Source organism: Puma concolor, chromosome C2 (genome assembly GCF_028749965.1).
Source record: "Puma concolor isolate L17-30 chromosome C2, mPumCon1.1.hap2, whole genome shotgun sequence".
Lineage (NCBI taxonomy): Eukaryota > Metazoa > Chordata > Mammalia > Carnivora > Felidae > Puma > Puma concolor.
In genome coordinates this window covers 10,045,162-10,067,821 of record NC_141675.1, presented here as the reverse complement: position 1 = coordinate 10,067,821, position 22,660 = coordinate 10,045,162, and the positions used below count along the sequence as shown (strand labels likewise).

Below are 22,660 nucleotides of genomic sequence, written 5' to 3'. Positions count from 1 at the left end.
GGTACATACATAGCACTGATCTGTATGGTTGTGCGATTTTTTTTTTTCCAGCAGCACTTCCAGCTCAGGGGCTTATTTAGAGAAGCCAGAAGATTGGATTTTTTTCCTGAGTTGGAGTGCTCCCAGGCAGATGTGACAGAAGAAAAACTGCACAATGGAGGTAAGCATATTGGGAAGAATGTGATGGAAATGATAAACCCTGCGCTTTCAGTGGATGGAGAAGGAAATAAAGATTGGAGAAAGGTGATACATACAACAAAGTAGAAGGACAAGTGGACTGGAGGCTTCCACAGGCCAGGCAACAGTGGGCAGAATTCTGAGAACAGCCAAGGGACAGTCAGAGATCAGGTGTCTGCGTTTACAACTTCAGAGGTGGAGCTCTTCTTCTGTGGTGATACAGCAATCTAGGGTGTGAGCCTGGAAGTAGAGGAATGAAGAAGGCTGGAAAAGAAAATCTCTGGAGCCTGGAGTCAAAATGACCAATGATTGGAGAGGAGGGCTAGGACTCCAGACACCACATCTTACCCCTGTAGCCCAATCCACTATGGTGCCTGAGCCACTCTCTCTGCACCCGTCAGAGAGCACAAAGCCCTATTTATAAAGCACTGACATAGCAGGTTTTGAGAGCCTGAGGCTCCGCATTCAAAAACTCTTGGTTTTTGTGGGTCTGGCACCAATTTTTCCTTCCCCATTTAATCCAGAGTTTTGTTTTCATGACCTGTGGTGACAAGAACAGGTCTTCATTCACCTGCGAATACACTTTGAGAGGGAATCCCAGTGATTCCCTCACATTCAGTGAGGAGGTTTCAATCTCTGTTATCAATCAAATCTCATTGCTTTTATCTTTTGTGCCTTTTATGACCTAGCCTCATGATCACTTGTCACACAGGCCAACCCTGACTCAATGTGGAGGAGACCACGCAAGAGTGTGAATACCAGGAGGTGGGGATCCCTGGAGGTCATCTGTTTTCATTTTGTAATTTTTCTCTGGCTATGTAAGGCCTGCTTCAGTTTCTACCCATGTGGTGATGACTTTCAAAAGTTGATGTCTAGCCCAGACCTGTACCTGTACATTCAACTGCCTACATTGACATCTGGACCAGAAGTCTCTAGGCTACCTCAAATTCAACTTGTCTGAGATAGAACTAGAGATCATTTTTCTTTCCAAAATCAGATCCTCTTCCAGTTTCTCTGTATCTAGGAACCCCTCCACTATCTACGCATTCACTCAAGGCTGAACAGTGGCATTATCCTTGAAGCCACTTTGTTACTCTTTCACATCCAGTTCGTCACCACGTCTTGTTGATTTTGTTCCTACATGTCTCTGCAGACTGTCCAGTTCTCCTCCTCTTCACCATCGCTCCAGTCCAAGTCTAAGCGAGCTCCAGCTTCATCGTCTTTTGCCCAGATGACTGCATTGGCTTCCCAGCTGGTCCTACCAGAGCTTCTGTGAGCCTTTTTCATTTTGATCTTAACTTCAGCAGCCAAAGTGATTTTACACAAGATAAATTTTATCAGTTTCCCACTGTCCTAAACTTTCTAGCATGGCCTACAAAGGTCTTACCTGGTCTTAGCTCTTCTATTCTCTCTAGTGGCTCTCACCCTATTCCTTACTCTCTAAACTCTCAGTTCCTTTTCTTGTCTTTTTTTTTTTTTTTTTGGTGTGGCAAAATATACATAACTTAAAATGTACCATCTTAGCCATTTTTAAATGTTCTGTGACATTTAAAAATTTACATTATTGTGCAGCTATCACCACCATTCATTTCCAGAACTTTTTCATATTCTCCAGCCGAAATTCTGTGCCTGTTAAACACTAGCTCCTCATGCACCACCTTTCTTTTCATCCGTCTAAAGGAGCCCTGCCGCCTTCTTGTTCTTTATACACAAACCGCCCTCTGTCTGAAACACTCTTTTTTTTCCCCTTTGCCTAGTGAGCAACCAGTCAGCTATAGTGTCACGTTCTCAAGGAAGCCTCCTCGGACTCCCAAGTTCAGACCAGAAGCTCCTGTAACTTCTCTCAAAAACCTTGTTCCTCTCGGAAGAGCACACATCTCAGTTTGTATTTCAACACATGTTGTGTAATTGTTTAATTGATGAGTGCTTTCGCTCTGCCTTCTCTTAACATAGTGTTTAGTGTCAGGAGTTCCTCACTGTGTCCCCACCGCCAGGCCTAGTGCCTGGCACACAGCCGGTGCTCAAAATGTGTTGGGCGAAAAATAAATGGACGAGTTCCGCTTCCCTGCATTGGGCCATCCATCCGTGTGACACCTGTGAGTGCCTCCACCCCCAGACTGGGGTGTGTCCCTCCAGGGTCGGACTTTAGCACCTCATCCAGGCTGGCAGGAGGCTGTGCTCTTTGGTTTGCCTATCTCGGACTTCCCGCCCAGCTGCGCAGACGGCAGAACCCACAGCGGGGGCGTGTCGCGGACTTACGCAGAACCTCCCTGTCTCGGCACGTCAGTTCTGTACTCTACCCCAGGAGGAATCGGGCTTAGACCTAGAAGTTTCCTCGCACCTCCGGACGTGGGAATTACACGCTTGAACGTCAAACCCAAGCGGGTGAGAGCCAGCAGATGGCAAGAAAGCTGGGAGGAGCGCGCGCCCCTGCCACTCCCCCTGTGCCTTTGGGTGGCAGCCCTTTAAGAACTAGCTAATTCGGGACTCCTCCGGGACTGGGCGGGGAAGCCACTCCAGGATTGGCCGGTTCGGGTGCGGGTGTCGCTTAGCAGCTGCAAATAGGGATTCAAGATTCGGGCATGCGCACCATCGCCTACCTGCGCCTGGGCCGCCAGTGACCTGGGCCGGGTCCGCCCGGTGGGCTGAGGTTGCAGAGGAGGCGGCGGGTGGTACGGCGGTGAGGCGGCGCGACGGGCGGGCGCCGACTCCCGGAGGCCGCCGTCGGGGCGAGGTGAGGGCTGGCGGGCGGAGTCGGGTGCCGCGGCCCGTTAGCGGAAAGCAGGCGGGGTCGGGTGTGGCGCAGGGCGGGCCTGGAGGTGGAGGCGGCCCCGGGCCCGCCCCGCCCTCAGGCCCGACTTAGCCCCACCCGGTTTCGTGGGTCTTCCCCGAGTCGCCTGTCCCCCTTTCTTCCACGGGCGGCTCTCTGGACTCGGGGACAACCGGGGCGCGCCTGCTGGAACCCTAAACTGACTGATGCGCGTGGAGCGCTGCTCCCAGTGGGAAGAGAAGGGGTGTGTCCAAATGAGAGAGGGGACGATTTCCTTGATTATCCTTGATTATCCACGAAGCCCCGGTCTGAGTACTGTTTAATTTTAATAGCAAACTTCCCTTACCACGCCGAAATTATACGACTTGGTTTACCAAATACTGGGTGCACTGGACCAGCTTTTCCGAACATTAGATGTAGGAGGTGATGTACATTTGTGTCCATTACAGGCTTACCTCTAGACCTCCAGAGACAGAAGGATAAAGCACGCTGGGAAAAATGAGGTTTTTAGAAATCAAAACCACAAAAGAATTATTCCTAGTGGCGAAAAGTATTTGGTGACATTTGTTACATGGTCAGAACAAAAAAGTAAAGCTCAGGCCAATGGATAGGGTAAATCTTAATTAAATTTTACAAAGGAATTAACCCCCATAAAGGTAATTTTAGTAAAATTAAAATGTAAATAATTGAAGGTGGTTTCATATTGGTAAATAGAATTAAATCAATATAATAGAGTTTGCTCTGGAAAATACATTGTAGACAATGCGGTTATAGCTCTGTTTGTCTTTACAACACAGAAGACATCTTGGAGTCCGAAAGTTTTATTCTCAGAAAGAGCCTCAGAAACAAGCTGCATCCAAAAGGTGATTGAGGGTCAGAGAGGAAAATTGGCTTATTCAAAGTAACACAGCGAGTAAGGAGTAATTGTAACAAGTGTGACGCTAGGCCTCTGCTCCTTCTATTAACAGGTCTCTGATTAGTTGAGTAGTAATGCTCTAGGAGAAAGAAAATAGAAATAGGGTAGCTGTGATCCCCAAAATTGGATTTAGAGAGGCAGAGTGTATTGAAAAGATTGCATAGGCTTTCAGATGTTTTCAGTAAGGAAGTTTGGGTTTGAAACCTGGCTCTCTCGCTTATGTCTTAGTTTTCCTACCTGTCCAGTGTAGATCATGCCTACCTCATAGATAGTTTTGAATAGTAAATAACATTATCAGTTTAAAAGTTCCTAGCACAGTGCCTCGCACGTAATGTTAGTCGCTATCAAGTTCAGTCCCCTACTCTTTTTAACTCATTTCAGAGTTATGTGTACCCTCCCTATCCCCACACCATCCCCAAGAAACATGGAACAGAGGATCCTGAGAGATCTACACATTAGGTTACCGGTTCTCAAGTTGAAGATGAATTCAATAAGGGTGACTAACCCAGTTTTGTTATCTGTATTGTGTATTTGAGGAGTGGGTAATATGCCTCACGGTGAAGACTTGTGTTTGAGTATTTGTGTGCCCAATGAAATTCGTTGTTTGTTTGCATTACTGTTTTGCAAGGCTTGGTCATGGTCTGGTCATTTAATGCTGTTTTTCTCTCATGCTTTTTCTTTCCCTCTTTTTTGGAGGAGGAGGGGGAGGAGCATATGTGGTAGGGATTTGGGGGTGGGCTAAGGGTGAGGAAAAAAAAAAACAATGGGAACAAGCAAGGGTGGCCTCCAGCTAAGGACAAAGTCTTTGCTGGTAGAGTAGGGATAATCTATGACACGAGCAGTTTATAAATAGATGCTGAGAAGAGGATTTAGGAAATGGGGGAGGCAGATTAAAATGTAATTTTTATAAAGCGTGGTAGCAGTGACTTGGGTATGTATATTTGATTACTAATTCAGTTTCTACTTCAGAAAAATTCCATCTGTATAAATGTCTTTTTCTCTCCAAGTAGAAATTTATTGTGGAAAAGTGTTCAAAATATAGATTAGGATATGACAAGATCTGAAAACCCACATTTCTTGTTTCAGTGGGCAAAAATAAGGCAGCTGTTAGGTCATTCATTCGTTTGCTTAACGGTTTTTACTGAAGGCTTCTCATGTGTGCCAGGCGTGGTGTTAGGTTAGGAAGCCAGTCTACTGGCTTGTAGAGGGAGCCGGGAAGACCTGGAAGAGACTATTGTCTCTGTGTGAGTACTCTGAGGGTGCTTTTGTCTTTGTATACTCGATAATACATTTTTTTATTATTGTGGCATGATTTTTCAGATTTATACCATTACTTCTTGTTTCTTATTTTTATTTATTAAAAAATATTTTTTTAGAGGCACCTGGGTGGCTCAGTCGGTTGAGCGTCCGGCTTCAGCTCAGGTCACGATCTCGCGGTTCGTGGGTTCGAGCCCCGCATCAGGCTCTGTGCTGACCGCTTGCTTAGAGCCTGGAGCCTGCTTCGGATTCTGTGTCTCCTTCTCTCTCTGCCCCTCCCCCGCTCATGCTTTGTCTCGCTCTGTTTCTCAAAAATAAATAAAATGTAAAAAAAAAAAAAATTTTTTTTTAATGTTTATTTATTTTTGAGAGAGACAGACAGACAGATAGATTGTGAGTGGGGGAGAGGCAGAGAGAGAGGGAGACAGAATCTGAAGCAGGCTCCAGGCTCCGAGCTGTCAGTACAGAGCCCCACACAGGGCTGGAACCCACGAATCACAAGATCATGACCTGAGGTGAAGGCAGATAATTAACTGAGCCACCCAGGCGCCCCACTACCTCTTATTTTTTGAACTGAATACTAGTTAAATGCAGATAGCTTTTATTTTAATTAATCCTGAGATTAGAATACCTTCTAGTTTGGAAATGTCATGTAGTTATGGAGCTGCTCACTATAAAACATGTTTTTCAACATTCAAGCAGAAATCATTGAAACTACAGTTAATTAGCAGAAAAGATTATTGATCTACTTATAGAGATGTTTATTTTATTTTATTTTTAAAGTTTATTTATTTTGAGAGAAAGAGAAAGCATGAGTGGGGAAGGGGCAGAGAGAGAATCCCAAGCAGGCTCCACGCTGTCAGTGCAGATCCCGAGACAGGGCTCAAACCCACAAACCACAAGAGCATGACCTGCGTGGAAGTCAGGCATTTAACTGACTGAGCCATCCAGAGCCCCTACTTATAGAGATATTTAAAAATGACGCTTACACATAAAAATCAAGCGGGAGCATAATTTAAGTAAGTGATATAAATATCTGAAGTTAATACTTTATTCTTCAAAGTTTATTTAAAAATAATTCCAGTTTTAGGAAATTGCAAAGATAGTACAGAGTGGTCCCATATACCCTTTACCCTACTTTCCCCCCCATTGGTTACATCTCACTTAGGTATAGTACAACATCAAATCCAGGAAATCAACATTGATATAAAGTATGTATAGCTCCATGCCCATTTTAGCACTTAATGTAGATTCCTATCACCACCGTCGCAAAATACAAAATTATTCCATCACCACAAAGATCTTTTGCTCTCCCTTATAATAATCACAACCATTCCCCTCCTCCCCACCATCTCTGACCCTTAGCAACTACGAGTCATTTCTCCATCTCTGTAATTTTGTCATTTTGGGAATGTTACATGAAAGGATTCCTATGGTATGTGACCTTTTGAGGTTTTTTTTTTTTTTTTTTTTCACTCAACACAGTGCTCTTGAGATCCATCCAAGTTGTTCTGAATTTCAGTAGTTCATTTTTTATTACTGCTGAATAGTATTCTGTGGTATGAATGTAATGTTTTATTTAACCATTCAGTATTTGTAGAATTTTTGGTTGATTCCAGTTCTTGGCCATTACAAATAAAGCTGTTATGAACAATTGTACACAGGGTTTTGTGTGGATGTAAATTTTCATTTCTCTGGGATAAATGCCCAGGAGTGTGATTGATAGATCATATGTTAATTTCATGTTTAGTTTTGTTTTTTAAAGTTTATTTATTTTGAGAGAGAGAGAGGGAGAGAAGCACAAGCAAGGGGAGAGGCAGAGAGAGAGAGAGGAGAGAGAGAATCCCATGCAGGCTCTATGCTGTCAGTGTAGAACTTGACATGGGGCTCAATCTCAAAACTTGAGATCATGACCTGAGCTGAAATCAAGAATCAGATGCTTAACCGACTGAGCCACCCAGGCGCCCTTGCATGTTTAATTTTAAGACACTGCCAAAAAAATAAATAAATAAAAGTAAAGGACACTGCCAAACTATTTTCCAGAGCGACTCTACCATTTTATAGTCTTACCAGTAATGTATGAGAGATCCACTTCATCTGTGTGCCTTGACAGCATTCACTTTTAAAAAAATCTTAGGTGTTTTCACAGGTATAGAGCATTATCTTATTGTGATCTTAAGTTACTATCCCTGACTTGTTAGTGATGCTGAACATCTTTTCATGTGCTTATTTGCTATCTGTATATTCTTTTTGGTGAAATGTCTGTTCACGTACTTTGCCCATTTTCTAACTGGATTTTTTTTACTGTTGCGTTTTGAGAATTCTTTATAAATTCTAGATATACAGAGACCCTTATCAGATATGTGGTCTACAAATATTTTCTTCCAGTCGCTGGATTGTCCATGTTCTTTCTCCTTTTCACGTGAGCTTTTGCAGATCGAATGTTTCTAATTTGATGAAATCCAATTTACTGATTTTTGTGGATTATGCTTTTGGTGTCATGTCTAAGAACTCATCCCCAAGTCCTGAAGATCTTCTCTTACATTTTCTTCCATTTTTATAGTTTTACTTCTTAGATTTACATTTATGATCCATTTTGAATTGACTTTTATGTAAGGTGTGAGGTTTGGGTCAATAATTTTTTTTTTCTATAGCTATCCATTGCTTTGGCACCAAATACTGAAAAAATTGTCCTCCCTCCATTGAATTGCTTTTGCACCATTGTTGAAAATAATTTAGCTGTACTACTGTAGATCTATTTCTTTGTTCTCTCTTCTGTTCTATTGATCTGTGTGTCTGTTCCTCTGCCAATACCACACAATCTTGACTACCGTAGCTATATAATAAGTCTTGAAATGGAATGGCCTGGTTCCTTCCAGTTTATTCCTTTTCAAAGTTGTTTTAGCTATCTTAGTTTCTTTGCCTTCCCATATAAATTTTAGAATACTCTATCTTTACAAACTGTCATTCTGATATTTTTATAGGAATTACATGATACCCTTATGTCAGTTTGGTGGAGAATTAACATCTTTACTATGTTGAGTTATCCAATCTGTGAACATGATGTATTTTCTCATTTAAAACTTTTTTTGACTTCTTTCAGCAGTGTTTTGTAGTTTTCAGCATAGAAGTCTGTACATGTATTGTTAGATTTATAAGTATTTTATTTTAAAAATTATAGCTTTATTGGGATCTTTTTTTGGTGTGATTGTAAATGGTATTTTATTTTTAATTTCGGTTTCTTTGTGTTCTTGCTAGTTTATAGAAGTACATTGATTTTTGTATGTTGATATTATGTCTTGCAACCTTGTTGAACTCAATAGTTCTAGAAGGTTTTTTTGGTGGGCTCCTCAGGATTTTTCACGTAGATGATTTTGTCATCTGCAAATAGGAGTAGTTTTGTTTCTTCCTTTCCTATCTTTATACCTTTTATTTCTGTTTCATGCCTTGTTGCACTGAGTAGAACTTCCAGTAATGTGTTGAAAAATAGTTGTGAGAGCAGACATCCTTGTTCCTGATTTTAGAGAGAAAGCATTCAGTCTTTAACCATTAAGTATGATGTTGACTATAGGCTTTTTGTAGATGCTCTTCCTCTAATTGACGAAGTTCACCTCTGGTCCTATTTTGCTGAAAGTTTTATCATGAAGCAGGGTTGAATTTTGTCAGACACCCTTTCTGTATTAATTGATATCATTTTTTTTGGCCTTTTAATATCATGGATTATAGTGGTTGATTTTACTATGTTAAGCCAGCCTTGCATCCTGGAATAAATCTCATTTGGTTATGATGTCTAATTCTTTTTATTATATTGCTGATTTCTAGTTACTAATATTTTGTTAAGGATTTTCACATATAAATTCATGAGTATTATTGGTCTACAGTTTTCTGGGTTTAATATCAGGGTAATACTAGTTTCATAAAATGAATTTGGAATTATTTCCTCCTCTTTTATTTTTTGGAAGAGATTGTGTGTAATTGGTGTTAATTCCTTTTTACATGTGTGGTAGTATCCTCCAGTGAAACCATCTGGACTTGGAGATTTCAGAGTTTTAAAATTACAAATGAAAATTTCTTAATAGGAAATTTAGTTATAAGATTGTTTAAATTACATGTTTCATATTGGGTTGAATTGTGGTAGTGTTTTTTGAGGTATTGACCATTTTACCTACATTGTCACATTTATGGGTGTAGAGTTGTTTATAGTATTCCATTGTTTATTTTTTTGATGTCCATAGTGTCTATAGTGATATTTCCTATCTGATTCTTGATATTAGTAATATGTCTCTTGTCTAGTTTTTTCTTTGTTGTTTTGGTAGAGATTTGTCAATGTTGTTGATCTTTTGAAAGGACTAAAATTTTATCTCATTGATTTCCTCTATTTTCTGTTCCTAGTTTCATTGATTTCTATTATTTCCTTCCTCCTGCCTGCTTTGGGTTTTTTGTTTGTTTTCAGTTTGTTTTTGTTTTTTGCTCTTCTTTTTCTAGTTTCTTGACATGTGAGCTTAAGTTATTATTTTGAGACTTTTCCTCTTTTTTAATGATAGCATTTGGTGCAGTAAATTTCCCTCTTAGCACTGCTTTAGCTGTGTCTCACAAATTTTGATAGGTTTTCCTTTTTATTCAGTTCAGTGTATTTTTAAATTTCCTTTGAGACTTCCTTTTTGACTCATTGATTATTTAAAAGTGTGTTGTTTAATTTTTAAGTGTTTGGAGGTTTTTAGTGCCTCTCTTTGATTAATTTCTATTTTGATTACATTGTGGTCCCAGAACACATTCTGTGTGCATTTTTAAATTTGTTGAGATTTGTTTTATGACCCATGTCTATCTTGCCGTATGTTCTGTCAGTGCTTGAAAGGAACTCTGTTGTTGGATGGAGTGTTCTATAAATGTTGATTACCTACTTTTGTAGATAGTGATGTTAAGATCTATATCTTTGCTGGTTTTCCATCAGTTGTTAAGAGTGATGTTGAAGTTTTCAACCGTAATTTTGTGGATTTGTCTATTTCTCCTTTCACTTTATCAATTTTGCTTCACCTATTTTACACCCCTATTATTTAGTGCATATACATTTAGTTTTATGTCTTCTTGGTAGATGTATTCTTTTATCATTATGTAATGTTTTTCTCCATCTTTGGAAATTTTCTTTGCTTTGAAGTCTGCTTATGATATTAATATAACTTACTCTTTGATTAATGTTTGCATGGTATATTTATTCATTTACTTTCAATATACCTATATTGTTTGTTTTTTAATTTTTTTTAATGTTTTATTTATTTTTGAGACAGGGAGAGACAGAGCATGAACAGGGGAGGGTCAGAGAGAGGGAGACACAGAATCTGAAACAGGCTCCCGGCTCTGAGCTGTCAGCACAGAGCCCGACACGGGGCTCGAACTCACGGACCAAGAGATCATGCGTGACCTGAGCTGAAGTCTGCCGCTCAACTGACTGAGCCACCCAGGCACCCCTATACCTATATTGTTATATTTGGTGTGAATTTCTTGTAGAAAGTAAATAATTGGATCATGTGTTTTATCCACTTTATCAATTTCTGTCTTTAATTATGTATTTTGACCGTTTACATTTACTGTAATCATTGATATGTTAGGGCTTAGTATGGTCTTTTACTTTTTGTTTTCTGTTTATTCTGTTTTCTTTCTTATTTCTTTCTTTATTTTTTTAAATATGGAACGCTTCACGAATTTGTGACATCCTTGCACAGTGGCTACACTAATCTTCTCTGTATTGTTCCAATTTTTAGTATATGTGCTGCCAAAGTGAGCACTAAAATTCTGTTTTCTTTTTTCCTGCATTCCTGTGAATAATTCAGACATCTTTTGGAAGTCCGTTTGTATTTACATATGGTGTTTTTGAATGTATCTCTTTGTATAGCTTTTTCAGTGGTTGCTCTAGTATACACCTGTGTACATATGCATACTTATATATGCATGTATGTACATCTATGTTTGTGCATATTTATGATTTATCAGTTTCCTGGAGACAGGATTTTACCATTTCAAGTGAAGCATTGGAACTTTACCTGCCTTTACATCTCTGTACCCGCCATTACTAATTGTCTTAAATATTTCCTCTAAATACATTGAGAGTATCAGAAATGTTCTAGTAACTGCTTCAGTCATCCAACATAACTTACAAAACTCATGAGAAATATAGTCTATTGTATTTTCCCATGTTTTTATTCTCTTTGAGTTTGTTTTTGTTTCCCAAGTTTCCTTCTTTTATCATTTCCTTTTTGTTTAAGAACTTCCTTTAGCCATTCTCTTAGAGCAGGTGTGCTGGCAACAAATTCTTTTAGTCTTCTTCATCTAAATATGTTTTAATTTTCCTTTCCTTTTTGAAGGATATTTTTGCTGAAAATACAGAATTCTGGGTTGGCAGTTCTTTTCTCTTAGCACTTTAAAAACGTGCTTCCTTTTGGCCTCCATGGTTTCTGTGAGAAATTTGCTGTCGTTTGAATTGTTTTCCCCCCTCTGTATTATTTTCTGCTGCTTTCAAGATTTTTTCTGTCTTTAGTTTTCTTAAGTTTGACTGTTACTTTTGTTGGCATGGATTTCCCAAGGTTTATCCTTTCTGGGGTTCATTCTTTTTTTTAAACACATTTTTTAATGTTTTATTTATTTTTTGAGAGAGAGACAAAGCACAAGTAGGGGAGGGTCAGAGAAAGGCACAGAATTCAGAGCAGGCTCCAGACTCTGAGCTGTCAGCACAGAGCCTGACACGGGGCTCGAACCCATGAGCAGTGAGATCATGACCTGAGCCAAAGTCAGATGCTCAACCAACTGAGCCACCCAGGTGCCCCTGGGATTTATTCTTTTTGAATCTGTTGCCTTATGTCTTTTGCCAAATTTGGGAAGTTTTCAGACATTTCTTTGAATACTTTTTCACTCCTACCCTCTTTCTCCTCTCCTTAGGACTCCAGTGACAGGTGTGTTAGATAATTTGTTATAGTCCCACAGTCCCTGAGGCTCTGTATAATATTTTTCAATCTAACTTCTCTCAGATTGTTTAAATTAAGTAATTTTTATGTTCTGTCTTCATGTTTACTGATTCGATTCCTTCTTCTGTCCCCTCCAGTTTGCTGTTGAGCTCATCTATTGAGTTTTTTACTTCAGTTATTGTATTTTTTTACATTCTAAAACTTCCCTTTGGTTTTTTATACCTTCTATTACTTTGCTGAGACTTTTAATTCTTCATTTGTTTCAAGTGTGTTTATATTGCTCATTGAAGCATTTTATGATGGTTTATTTTATTTTTTATTAAAAATTAAAAAAAAATTTTTTTAATGTTTATTTTTGAGACAGAGAGAGACAGAGCCTGAGTGGGGAAGGGGCAGAGAGAGAGGGAGACACAGAATCCGAGGCAGGTTCCAGGCTCTGAACTGTCAGTACAGAGCCTGATGTGGGGCTTGAACTCACGAACCCTGAATTCATGACCTGAGCCAAAGTCGGACACTTAACTGACTGAGCCACCCAGGCACCCCTATGATGGTTACTTTAAAGTTTATCGTCTTGATGTTGGCATCAGTTGATGGTCTCTTCTTATTCAATTTCAGATCTTCCTGGTTCGTAGTATGACCAGTGATTTTTTTTATTAAAACCTGGACACTTGGGGTGTTATGAGACTCTGGATCTTATTTAGATCTGTTTTAGTTGGCCTTTGTTGACACTGTGTTAGCAGGGGTGGTGGAGGTACTATCTCATTACTTCCAGGTGGGAGTAAAAGTTCAGGTTTCCCCGATGGGCCTCTTTTGGGTCCCTGAAGAGAAGGGGATTTCTGTTTCCTTAATGATACAATGGGAGAGGCTGGCTCTTTGCTGCCTGTAGCTCCCTACCTGGTCTCTGACACTCCAGCAGTGTGGAGAGTTGGTGGGGACACCTCATTACTGCCAAGCAAAAATAGAAGTCTGGGCTCTTATTTCAGCCTTTGTTGTGGGTATATGATGGCTGCAGTTTTTCTGTGGTGTTTGGCTGGAGTAGAATGTTTTTGTCTAAACCTTTACTGTTTTGCTAGGCTGCGCGCACCTTTCCTGGTTCTTAGGCTGGAGAGACCAGGCTCTTTTTCATTGTTGGGCTTTTTTTTCTTTTTTCCTGCCTGCATTCATTGGCATTTCTGGGTTGCCGGTTTCTCCAGCACCAAGACTAGGATATCTGAGGCAAAAAGAAAATTGAGCAAACTCCTAACTGTGCCATTCCTCAGGTTCCAAAGTCCCTAGCCAGTCTGCTTTCCTGTCCCCACCTTTCAGATGTTTATTTATGTTTATGTTGTATATAGTGTCCATATTTTTTATACCACTATTAGTGGGAGTAGGAAAAAAGCCCTTCAATTCTACCTTTCCAGAAGCAAAAGCCTCAGTCCATTCTTTTTTTATTTTTATTTTTATTTTTATTTTTATTTTTTTTTAATTTTTTTTTCAATGTTTATTTATTTTTGGGACAGAGAGAGACAGAGCATGAACGGGGGAGGGGCAGAGAGAGAGGGAGACACAGAATCGGAAACAGGCTCCAGGCTCTGAGCCATCAGCCCAGGGCCTGACGCGGGGCTCGAACTCCCGGACCGCGAGATCGTGACCTGGCTGAAGTCGGATGCTTAACCGACTGCGCCACCCAGGCGCCCCAGTCCATTCTTTTTTGAGCAGTGGTCAGATCTCTTATGCAAGTACAGATCATCTCATCATAGTTCATAATCTGAATTTGCAAACATCAGCTCCCTACAGTATGCAAAGCTCTTACCAAGCGCTGTGAGGACACAAAGATGAGTCTCTCCCTATTTGCATTAATTTTTTTTCCATTTTTTAGGATACAAAGTACATTTTCAAAAAGGGAAAACCAATGTTGTCTCTGCTCTTAGACTCTAACACAGCAGTGTGTAAAATCCCTCCACCTCTCAGGCAGCTGTCGTCCTGTATGTTTACACACTCATATGTATACACAAACACAAGTAACACTTAATATCCCAGTATCCCCTTCATTTAAGCATCAGAAAAAAATTTAAATATCTTAAATGTATGTGGGTTTCACTAGTTTCCAGTACTAGTAACTTGGGAGAACTGACCAACAGTGTTCTTTATTTTGAATGCTATTGTTTGGTCACCCAAAGGATCAAGTGGGTCAAGTAGAGAATCTAAAGGGACAGTTGTGTCCTTTAGAGAGTGGTAGAACTCCTTAGATTACTATCACTTGTAAAAGTTCACCGTTTTCCTTTTATTGGTTTAACACGATACCTGGCACATGGCAGATGCTCTATAAAAACAGCACTAGAGAGGCTATTTGGGGGTTGACAGTTGGAATATATGTATATTGCTTTTCCTTTAAAGAGCAGAGAATTTACTCAGCCCCCTAAGCAGTGTCTTTCTTATTTTGCTTTGGGGCGTTTCTGTCCAGTCTCTGACTCTCTTGGTATCTCATTAATTCATTGTCTTTCTCTAGTTCTCTCTTTTTTAGGCGTGGTGGGGGGGAGGGTGGGGGGGGGGCTCAGTGTCTTTATATTGTTCTTTCTTATCTAGTAGTGTTTTTAGAAACATCTTCATTACAAGTATTTTTTTTTTTTTTTTTTTTTTTTAAGAGAGAGAGTGTGTGCTCCTGAGTGCACACCAGCAGGGGAGGGGGCAGAAGGAGAGGATGAGAGAATCTTAAGCAGGCTCCGTGCCCAGCACAGAGCCCATCTCAGAGCCCTTCTTGGGGACATGATCTCCCAACCATGAGATCATGACCTGAACCAAAATTGAGAGTTGGATGCTTAATTTACCGAGCCACCCGGACACCCCTTAATTACAAGTATTCTTAAACACTCCTCTACGTGCATTGCAGAATAGTTGCAACTTGCATGCACTGAAATAACACTGTTCTCAAGGTAGCAAGCAAGTTGTCGTTCTTGTTTTGCTCCTAAGGCCTAGTCTCAAGTTGATCTTACAGTCTTCCCCTGTCTCTATCAGGGCTTTGTGCCTGTAAGTCTTTAAAAATTTATTTCTAGGGGCACCTGGGTGGCTCAGTCGGTTAAGCGTCCGACTTTGGCTCAGGTCATGATCTCGCGGTCCCTGAGTTCGAGCCCCGCATGGGGCTCTGTGCTGACAGCTTAGAGCCTGGAGCCTGCTTCGGCTTCTGTGCCTCCCTCTCTCTCTGCCCCTCCCCTGCTCATGCTCTGTCTCTCTCTGTCTCAAAAATAAATAAACATGAAAAAAAATTATTTCTAAATTAAGTATTTCAAGCATTCACGAAAGTATAAGAAGGTCATGAGATTAGTCGCAACACACCCAATCCCTGATGACCTCTTTGGTACCAGAGGCCTCAGCGTTGGCCAAGCAGCTGGGGTGCGGCCCACATGGCCTTCTGGCAGTTGGCAGGGCCTGCCACTGGTGCTGGGAACGTAGCAATTTTGTGTGTGGAGGTATTTTTCCTGGGGCTTTTCACATGTTTACTCTTGAATGGAAAGTGTGGGGAGATGAGACAAACGGACTTTGTAGGATCTGTTGGCTAATAGACCAAGTTTTCTTTTTGCTTTCTTTTGTTTTTATACCACTGCAGTCTCTTCATGGGTAAAATGGGAAGAATTATTCATTTATGCATTCCAGATAGGGTGTTTATTCTTAGAACCTACACTTAGGTAATGGAAATGAAAAATTAGTAAAATAGAGAACAAGGAGATAGGGTCTCTGAGAATTCGGAGGAGGTGGAAGACCTCCAGCCAGACAAGCCTGGGAAGGGGTCATGGAAAGGGTGGCTGCGGATTTGGGTATGGGGAGATCAGAGGAGGAACAGACAGAGGAAAAGAATCCGTAGAGGCACAGAGGTGAAGAGAGTAGTGTGCATCATGGGGGTTCCCCTTTCCTACTGCTTGTAGGAGTTGAGAGGCCAAATAAGGTGACGTATTTGGAGTTCTTTGAAAGAAAAGCCCACCAATGTGTGTACCTATTACCATCCTATCAAGTAGAGGACCTCACGAACAAAATCTGTGAAACGGGATGTGTGGGTGCATGGAAAGACCCACTAAAGCTACGCTGGCCACCTCACTAACCCCTGGTTGCGGGCTGCCACGGCCTACGTGTGTAGGTTATGGCCTGTGCAAACACCTGCAGCGTTAGCAGATGGGGCCAAAACCCAGCCAGGCTCTGCCAGGCTCTCTTTTCACCCTGAGAAGCGTTTTGGTCTGATTTGCCAAAGGCACCACGAGGGCTCAAGATCTGATTCCTTTTGTTGCTTAATAGTGCCCACATTTCATGGCCAAATATTGAGTAACTTACTGTAGTATAATTTGCTAAATGACTTCCTTTAGCCATCTGTAGGGACTCAGTCATCATTTCGAAGACTGGCTTGGGATCAAACACTTGGAGAAATTCAGGAGGACATGCTATACTCCCTCGGTTCCATTTTTACCTTCTGTTCTTGCCACCAACTTCAGGTTGGATGCTCAGAATCCCTCTACTGCAGGTGAGGATAAGACAACAAAACTGCTCAGCACCTACCTGCCTGGGTGACCTGAAACGCATAGGTCACTGGGCCCCATCCCTGCTGCTTCAGTGTCTGGTGTTTCCTGTCCCTTCAGGGCCGTCTTGCTACCTGTGTCCTACTACCCACTGTCATTGCTGCTGCTCCTGAGCCTTTCTGGCGCTGCTTCCTTGCTTCTCCATTCCTTTCTCCCTCATCCTAGTTGGTAGACTTCTGGAAAGGGAGAGATTCATTAGAGAGAAGGGAAAGGAGGATTATAAGTGAAGAAGAGACAGGAAGGAAAATGAAGGGATGAAGACAGGCCGTGACCTAGCAGTAGAGGCCAGGGAAGTAATAATAAAGACAACATTTGCAGTTACAGTGGGGTGAGGGTGAAACAGCCAGAAAGGACGTTTCAAGGGCAGGGGGCGTCTCTCTTACCATCGTCTGCCTTCAGTAACAAGGTGCCCTTGCTTTCCTCAGGTGTCCTCATGACTTCCCCTGCAGACCATGTCTATGATCCTTTTTGCCTGTGTGGTGAGGGTGAGGGATGGACTGCCCCTCTCGGCCTCCACTGACTTTTACCACACCCAGGATTTTCTGGAATGCAGGAGACGGCTCAAGACTTTAGCCTTGCGACTGACCCAGTACCCAGGTCGAGGTTCTGCAGAAGGACGTGACTTCAGTATACAGTAAGCAAGCATGCTCACTCTTCCACAACATCCGCAAACTTGGGTTTACTTTTAACCATACGTTGGGGTAACATGAGACCGATCACACTGTGTGTTAAGAGTAGGTCTGCCGTCAGACAGCAGTCTGAGGTTGTGTGCATTTACAGCCATCGGATCAAGGGGGTGTGCTGTTCCCACTCTTGCCCTTCTGTTGGTGGGGTTGCTCTTGAGTGTCGGGAGACCTGGGTTCAATCAGTTTTCATGTCTGTAGTTTGGTAGTTTATTCTGCATTAAATGGAGGGGTGGAAAAGCTGAGGAAGGGGGAGAAGTCTAGGGTATAATGTCAGGGAGGGAAAAGGATGAGAGTAGGAAAGCCAAGAAAATAAAAGACTTCTAATTCTTGCCTTTAATTTTTTACTTTTTAAATTTTTCACCTGTTTGGTTTTTAAATTTAAATTAAAAAAATTTTTATGTAACGGAGCAGGGGAGTGAATAATGAGCACAGGTAGGTCCCTTTTCTGAGGGAACTTAAAGGCTAAGGAGGGAACAAGAGAAATACCTAACTGAATATAATACAGTAGGAAAAATGCTCCAGTGGAAGTAGGAATCAAGTGGTTACAATAATCCTAGTAAGAATGGCTAGTATTGTTGAGTGCTTTCTAGATGTCAGGCATTGTTCTAAGTGCTTTATTGGCCTGTGAGGTGGGTGACAGTATCATACGTGTTTTACAGAGGAGGAAACAGGTTAAGTGACTTAGCTGAGGTTGTCCTGTTAGTAAGTGGTAGGGCCTGGATTTGAGTACGGGCAACTGGGCCCCAAGGGCTGCTCCTCATGTGTTCTGTCATTTCTTATTCTAGGACTAAGATGCACGAAGCCATTCTACAGGAGGGCGCAGGGGTTTGCAGGTTTTGAAGTATCACAACGGCTTGTCATAGATTTTACATCATTGTTTTCCATTATTTGGGCCCTCATTTGCCAGGTTCCTCCTGCTCCCTTTAAATGCTAAATTTTTAGTTGACCTGATGAGGTAGGGTCCTTTTAGAGGAATTCAGCCTCAGAATCCGAAAAACAAAAGGAAAAGGCCAGGCTTGACTTGGGGCTTGCTGGTGTCCTTGGGCAAGAGGGGGCCTGCCTGAAGGGGGCACCAGGTAGCAAACACATGCGGCTGTTACCCTGTGGTGTGGGCTCTGGGGGCTCAGGAGCCAAAGCTGAGCTGCCTGTGTCCGCATTTGTGCCTCCTTTCTCTGGGTGCCCAAAACCACTGTCCTTCATGTCCCTCCCTCATTACGCTCTGATTCTCTAACACCTTATGGGATCTTGGTGCTACGCCTCAAACCTTTCTCTGTTAAGAAAACATCTTTGACATCAAATGAAATTATGGGTGCTTCAGTCATTTTTTGAAAACTAGAATATAAAACGTTCTGCTCATTTGTATTTTGAATTAAATATTCACCATTATTTTCACAGATGAACCTGAAGTTTGTGGTTTTTTTTTTTTTTTGTACAGGTGGGCAGTACTATAGCTTATTTTATAGTTAAGGAGTTGAGTTATGTTCCTACGGTTACCATAACAAATTAAAACAACAGAAATTTATTCTCCCACAGTTTGGGAGCCCAGAAGTCTAGAATCACGGTGTCTGCAGGGCAGTGCTGTCTTGGAGGTTCTAAGGAAGACTCCTTCCCATGCCTCTCTACTACCTTCTAGTGGTTGCTGGCAGTCTTTGTCATTCCATGTCTTTTAGAAGAGTTACTCCAATCTCTACCTTCTTGGTTACATGGCCTTCTTCCCCTCTGTCTCTAAAACCAAATTTCACACCAGTCATTGGATGGAGGCCTACCCTAATCCATTATAATCTCATTTCATCTTAATTGTATCTGCAAAGACTGTTTCCAAATAAGGTCATGTTCACGGGTACTGGGAGTTAGGACTTGGGCCTATTTTTTGGGAGACAAAGTCAGCCCCCAAATAGGGGCTTCTGGAAAATTCCTTGTATAAGGAGCAGGTTGTCTTTTTTTTTTTTTAATTGACAAAAGTTTTTATATAGAGACTTACAATTATGAAAAGACGATAGAACAATATAACTGTAAAACTCTTTTCCAGAAACATTCTGAAATGTGAGTAAATGTATATGAGAAATTATTTTAAATGTGTAGCTGAGCTTAAAATAAAGAATTCCCAAGGTGCCAGAAATGATGGGGAACAGAGTATCAGGGTGTGGTAAGTGTGTGAGCTGACATTGAGGCTCTTGGGTAATAAGTCAGTCATGGTATACTCAGGGCTTGAGTTTCAGTACCCATTAAGGGAGAGGCCTTTGGGCTTGAGGTGTTGTGAGAAGACCCATGCATGAAGAAGGGATTCTTGTGAGGCCACACACAGCCCAGGTGGAATGACAATAGGTGAGAAATAGCCACCCACCAGTACAGGGCAGCTCGTCTCTACCTGGCTTTGAATGGGAAGGAAACACAAAATCTCATCTAAGAAATTGAAACCCAGCTTCTGTGCCTCCTGTAGGATTGGAGTTTGAGTTCATACTCTCCATGGTCTAGGAATTCCTAAACAAGGTTCAGCTCTCAGTTTTGGTTCCAGACTGATGACACTCCTGGAGTAGCTGGCCAGAGCAAATGGAAAACCACTCTGGAAGGGACGATACCACCAATGCTGCACATAAAACCACTCTGGAAGAAGTGTGCCACAACTCAGCGCTGGAGAGATTCTTAAAGAAGGACAAAAAAAAAAAAAAAAAGAAAAAAGCTCCACACTGGTCCCCTCTCACCAAAAGTTACAGGACAGCAGAGGAGACACTCTACAATGAGTGTGAGTCAGTAGACACCACAGACAGGAGAACTCGAGTCCCCAGAACTTCAAATGGTAGCATGACATTCTGAAAAGTGGTAGAAAAAGGAGAGAACCCTGCATTTATTTTATGAAACCAGAATCACCCTAATACCACAACCAGATAAAGATAGTGCAGGAAAGGAAAATTACAGGCCGATATTACTTTGCATAGACACAAAAATCCTAAATAAAACATTAGCAAACTATATCCAGTAAGTTGTGTGTATGTGCATATGTACAAACTCATAACCTCTTGGCTTTATTTCAGGATGGCAGGATGATTTAACATTAGAAAGCCATTGATGTGGATTAAAGAAAAAAAATATTTTCCTCAATAGATGCAGAGAAGTCTGAGGCTACTTCTCCCTCATGAAGCGTGCATCCTTCGTGCACAAATTAGTAGGAGTGATTTCACATTGTCAGTGGCAAATAACTGCTCTCTTTCAATTTTTTTTTTTACATTTATTTATTTTTGAGAGACAGAGAGAGCACAAGTGGGGAGGGGCAGAGAGAGAGAAGGGGACAGAATCTGAAGCAGGCTGCAGGCTCTGAGCTGTCAGCACAGAGCCTGACACGGGGCTCGAACTCAAAAACCGTGAGATCATGACCTGAGCCGAAGTTGGACGCTCAACCAACTGAGCCACCCAGGTGCCCCAACTGCTCTCTATTTTAGAGGAAGGACAAGAGAGTCCCAGGGAGGTCCAGCTGAAGGGACTGTATGCATGCAGCAAACAGCTCCAGGGCTGTTCAAGGCCAAGGAAGAGCAGGGCGGAAGCATCGTTGTGTCTGAATATGGGATGGGAATACAGGGGTCTGTTCCCCGGTAATGGAGATGCTGCCCTTTTGTTTCAGTTTCTCTTCGTTGGGGGATGTGGCTTGCATGGCTATCTGCTCCCGCCAGTGTCCAGCGGCCATGGCCTTCTGCTTTCTGGAGACCGTGTGGTGGGAATTCACAGCTTCCTATGACACCACCTGTATTGGCCTAGCCTCCAGGCCATACGCCTTTCTTGAATTTGGTTTGTAACCCTCTTTCTTATTTACTGTTCTCTCACGGCATCATATGTGTAGAATTAATGGTTTAGATTTGGCTTTGACCATCAGGGAAAACCACTGCAGGGGCTATAACATGTCACTGGAGATCAGTTTTGTACCAAGAGATTTCAGTGAAGGAGCGGCCTGGAGAGCTTCAAGGTTTAACGCCGGCTCTTCATCTCTTCAGAGCCTGAGGCAGGTTGGGGAGTGGTGAAACTTGTATCGATTATTCACCACAGCCCTCTGGGACAGGGGTCAGCAAACTGGTCCAAGGGCCAGCTGCCCCGCCTCTTTTTTTCTTGTAAATACAGTGGAACCCAGCTACGTTCATTCTTTTCATGGGTCACCTGTGGCTGCTTTTGCCCTTACCCAGCAGAGTTGAGTAGATGTGACAGAGACCATATGGGGCCTAGAAGCCTCAAATATTTGCTACCTGGCAGCTTAAGAAAATTTGCTAACCCCTGCTCTAGAGCAGTGCTACTCAAAGGGTGGTGTGGGAATTTGTTCTATCATGAGGGAGGTACAGAAAGTGAGAATAAGTGTCCAGAAACTCATATGGTGATTTGACATTCCTGCGGTATTTTTTATTGCATTTTATCAAAGAATCAGTCTGTAACCATTTGGAAATAATAAAAACTGCCCCTTTATTCAAAGGTCTGAGAAATACTGCCCTGGAAGAGGATTGTTTTCTCTTAGGCATTGTCAGAGAGGCTTGTAGAGGCTCGGAGGCTTTGGAGCACAGCATGGTAGCTGTAGCCTATGCTCTCTTTTCCTCTCTTTTCCTGTGAGTCAAGTCATTCTAAGCTCTTGGGAGAACAGGAGTAGAGGTGGGAGTGGGGGGGGGCATCCTGTGGCCTGTACGTAAACTAGCTGCTGTCTCTGTGATGCCCTTGAATGAGGGGCTGGCAGCAGTCGGTACTAAGGGTCAGGTGCACAGGCGTGTTGGCACGTGTGCTTCCTGGCTGTACTGCCGTAGCCCTCGTACTCCCTCACGTGGTCCACTGGCTGGTGCATTTTGTTGTCACCCAAAGGTGCTGGCAAGCTCCCTGGTACGCAGGCCTCTGCCAGGCAGACCTGTGATGTAGACAGAGTTCTCCCCGGTTCTCCCTGTGAGGCCTCGTCCACCGCTGCTCTCAACCCCACTTCTTCCTACAAAGAGGGCACGCCGGCCCCAGGCAGACCACAGCTGTGGCGGTTGATATGCAGTGTGGACCGTGTTCTGCTCCCCGCTGCTCTGCATGTGCCTTCCTTCTAAAGTGCTGTGCTTGATCACACAGCAGACCCTGTCCCGGCATCGTGTTTGCTCATCACTGAGTGAGAGTAGAATATAATGGTGGATACTAGATACTGGCATTGTGCGTGATTTTGCTTTGCCGATATGTACGAAACCCCAAGCGCTTATTAAAACTTGGTAATCGATTAATGCTAAGGCAAACAAAGCAATTAAAACCGATATCTTTCAAGTATGTGATTTTAGTTTGCACAAAATATTCACATTTATTTGTAAGTTTTTTTCTCCCGTACCTTTTTTGAGGTAATTCATTCAAGAATAACTGTCTCC

General features: G+C 42.2%; 1 protein-coding gene and 1 non-coding gene across 4 annotated transcripts in view; one reads left to right on the top strand and one right to left on the bottom strand.

Moving 5' to 3' along the window:
- Window positions 1–1,060: 1,060 nt before the first annotated feature.
- Window positions 1,061–22,660, top strand: part of SEC22C (SEC22 homolog C, vesicle trafficking protein) — a 33,441-nt gene continuing 11,841 nt past the window's right edge. Inside the window, exons 1-4 of one of the 3 annotated variants that reach the window (XM_086720553.1) lie at window positions 1,061–1,449; window positions 1,935–2,562; window positions 17,043–17,251; window positions 20,920–21,083. In XM_086720553.1, the coding sequence (XP_086576679.1) occupies window positions 17,070–17,251; window positions 20,920–21,083 (346 nt within the window). In that variant the 5' untranslated portion in view covers window positions 1,061–1,449; window positions 1,935–2,562; window positions 17,043–17,069. Of the gene's footprint in view, window positions 1,450–1,691; window positions 2,563–2,596; window positions 2,912–17,042; window positions 17,252–20,919; window positions 21,084–22,660 lie in introns of those variants that run through there. The other 2 variants (XM_086720554.1, XM_086720555.1) reach the window with 2 other exon arrangements.
- LOC112850537 (U6 spliceosomal RNA) lies at window positions 10,798–10,903 on the bottom strand. The gene has a single exon (XR_003222660.1). It is a non-coding gene; the product is annotated as a U6 spliceosomal RNA (small nuclear RNA).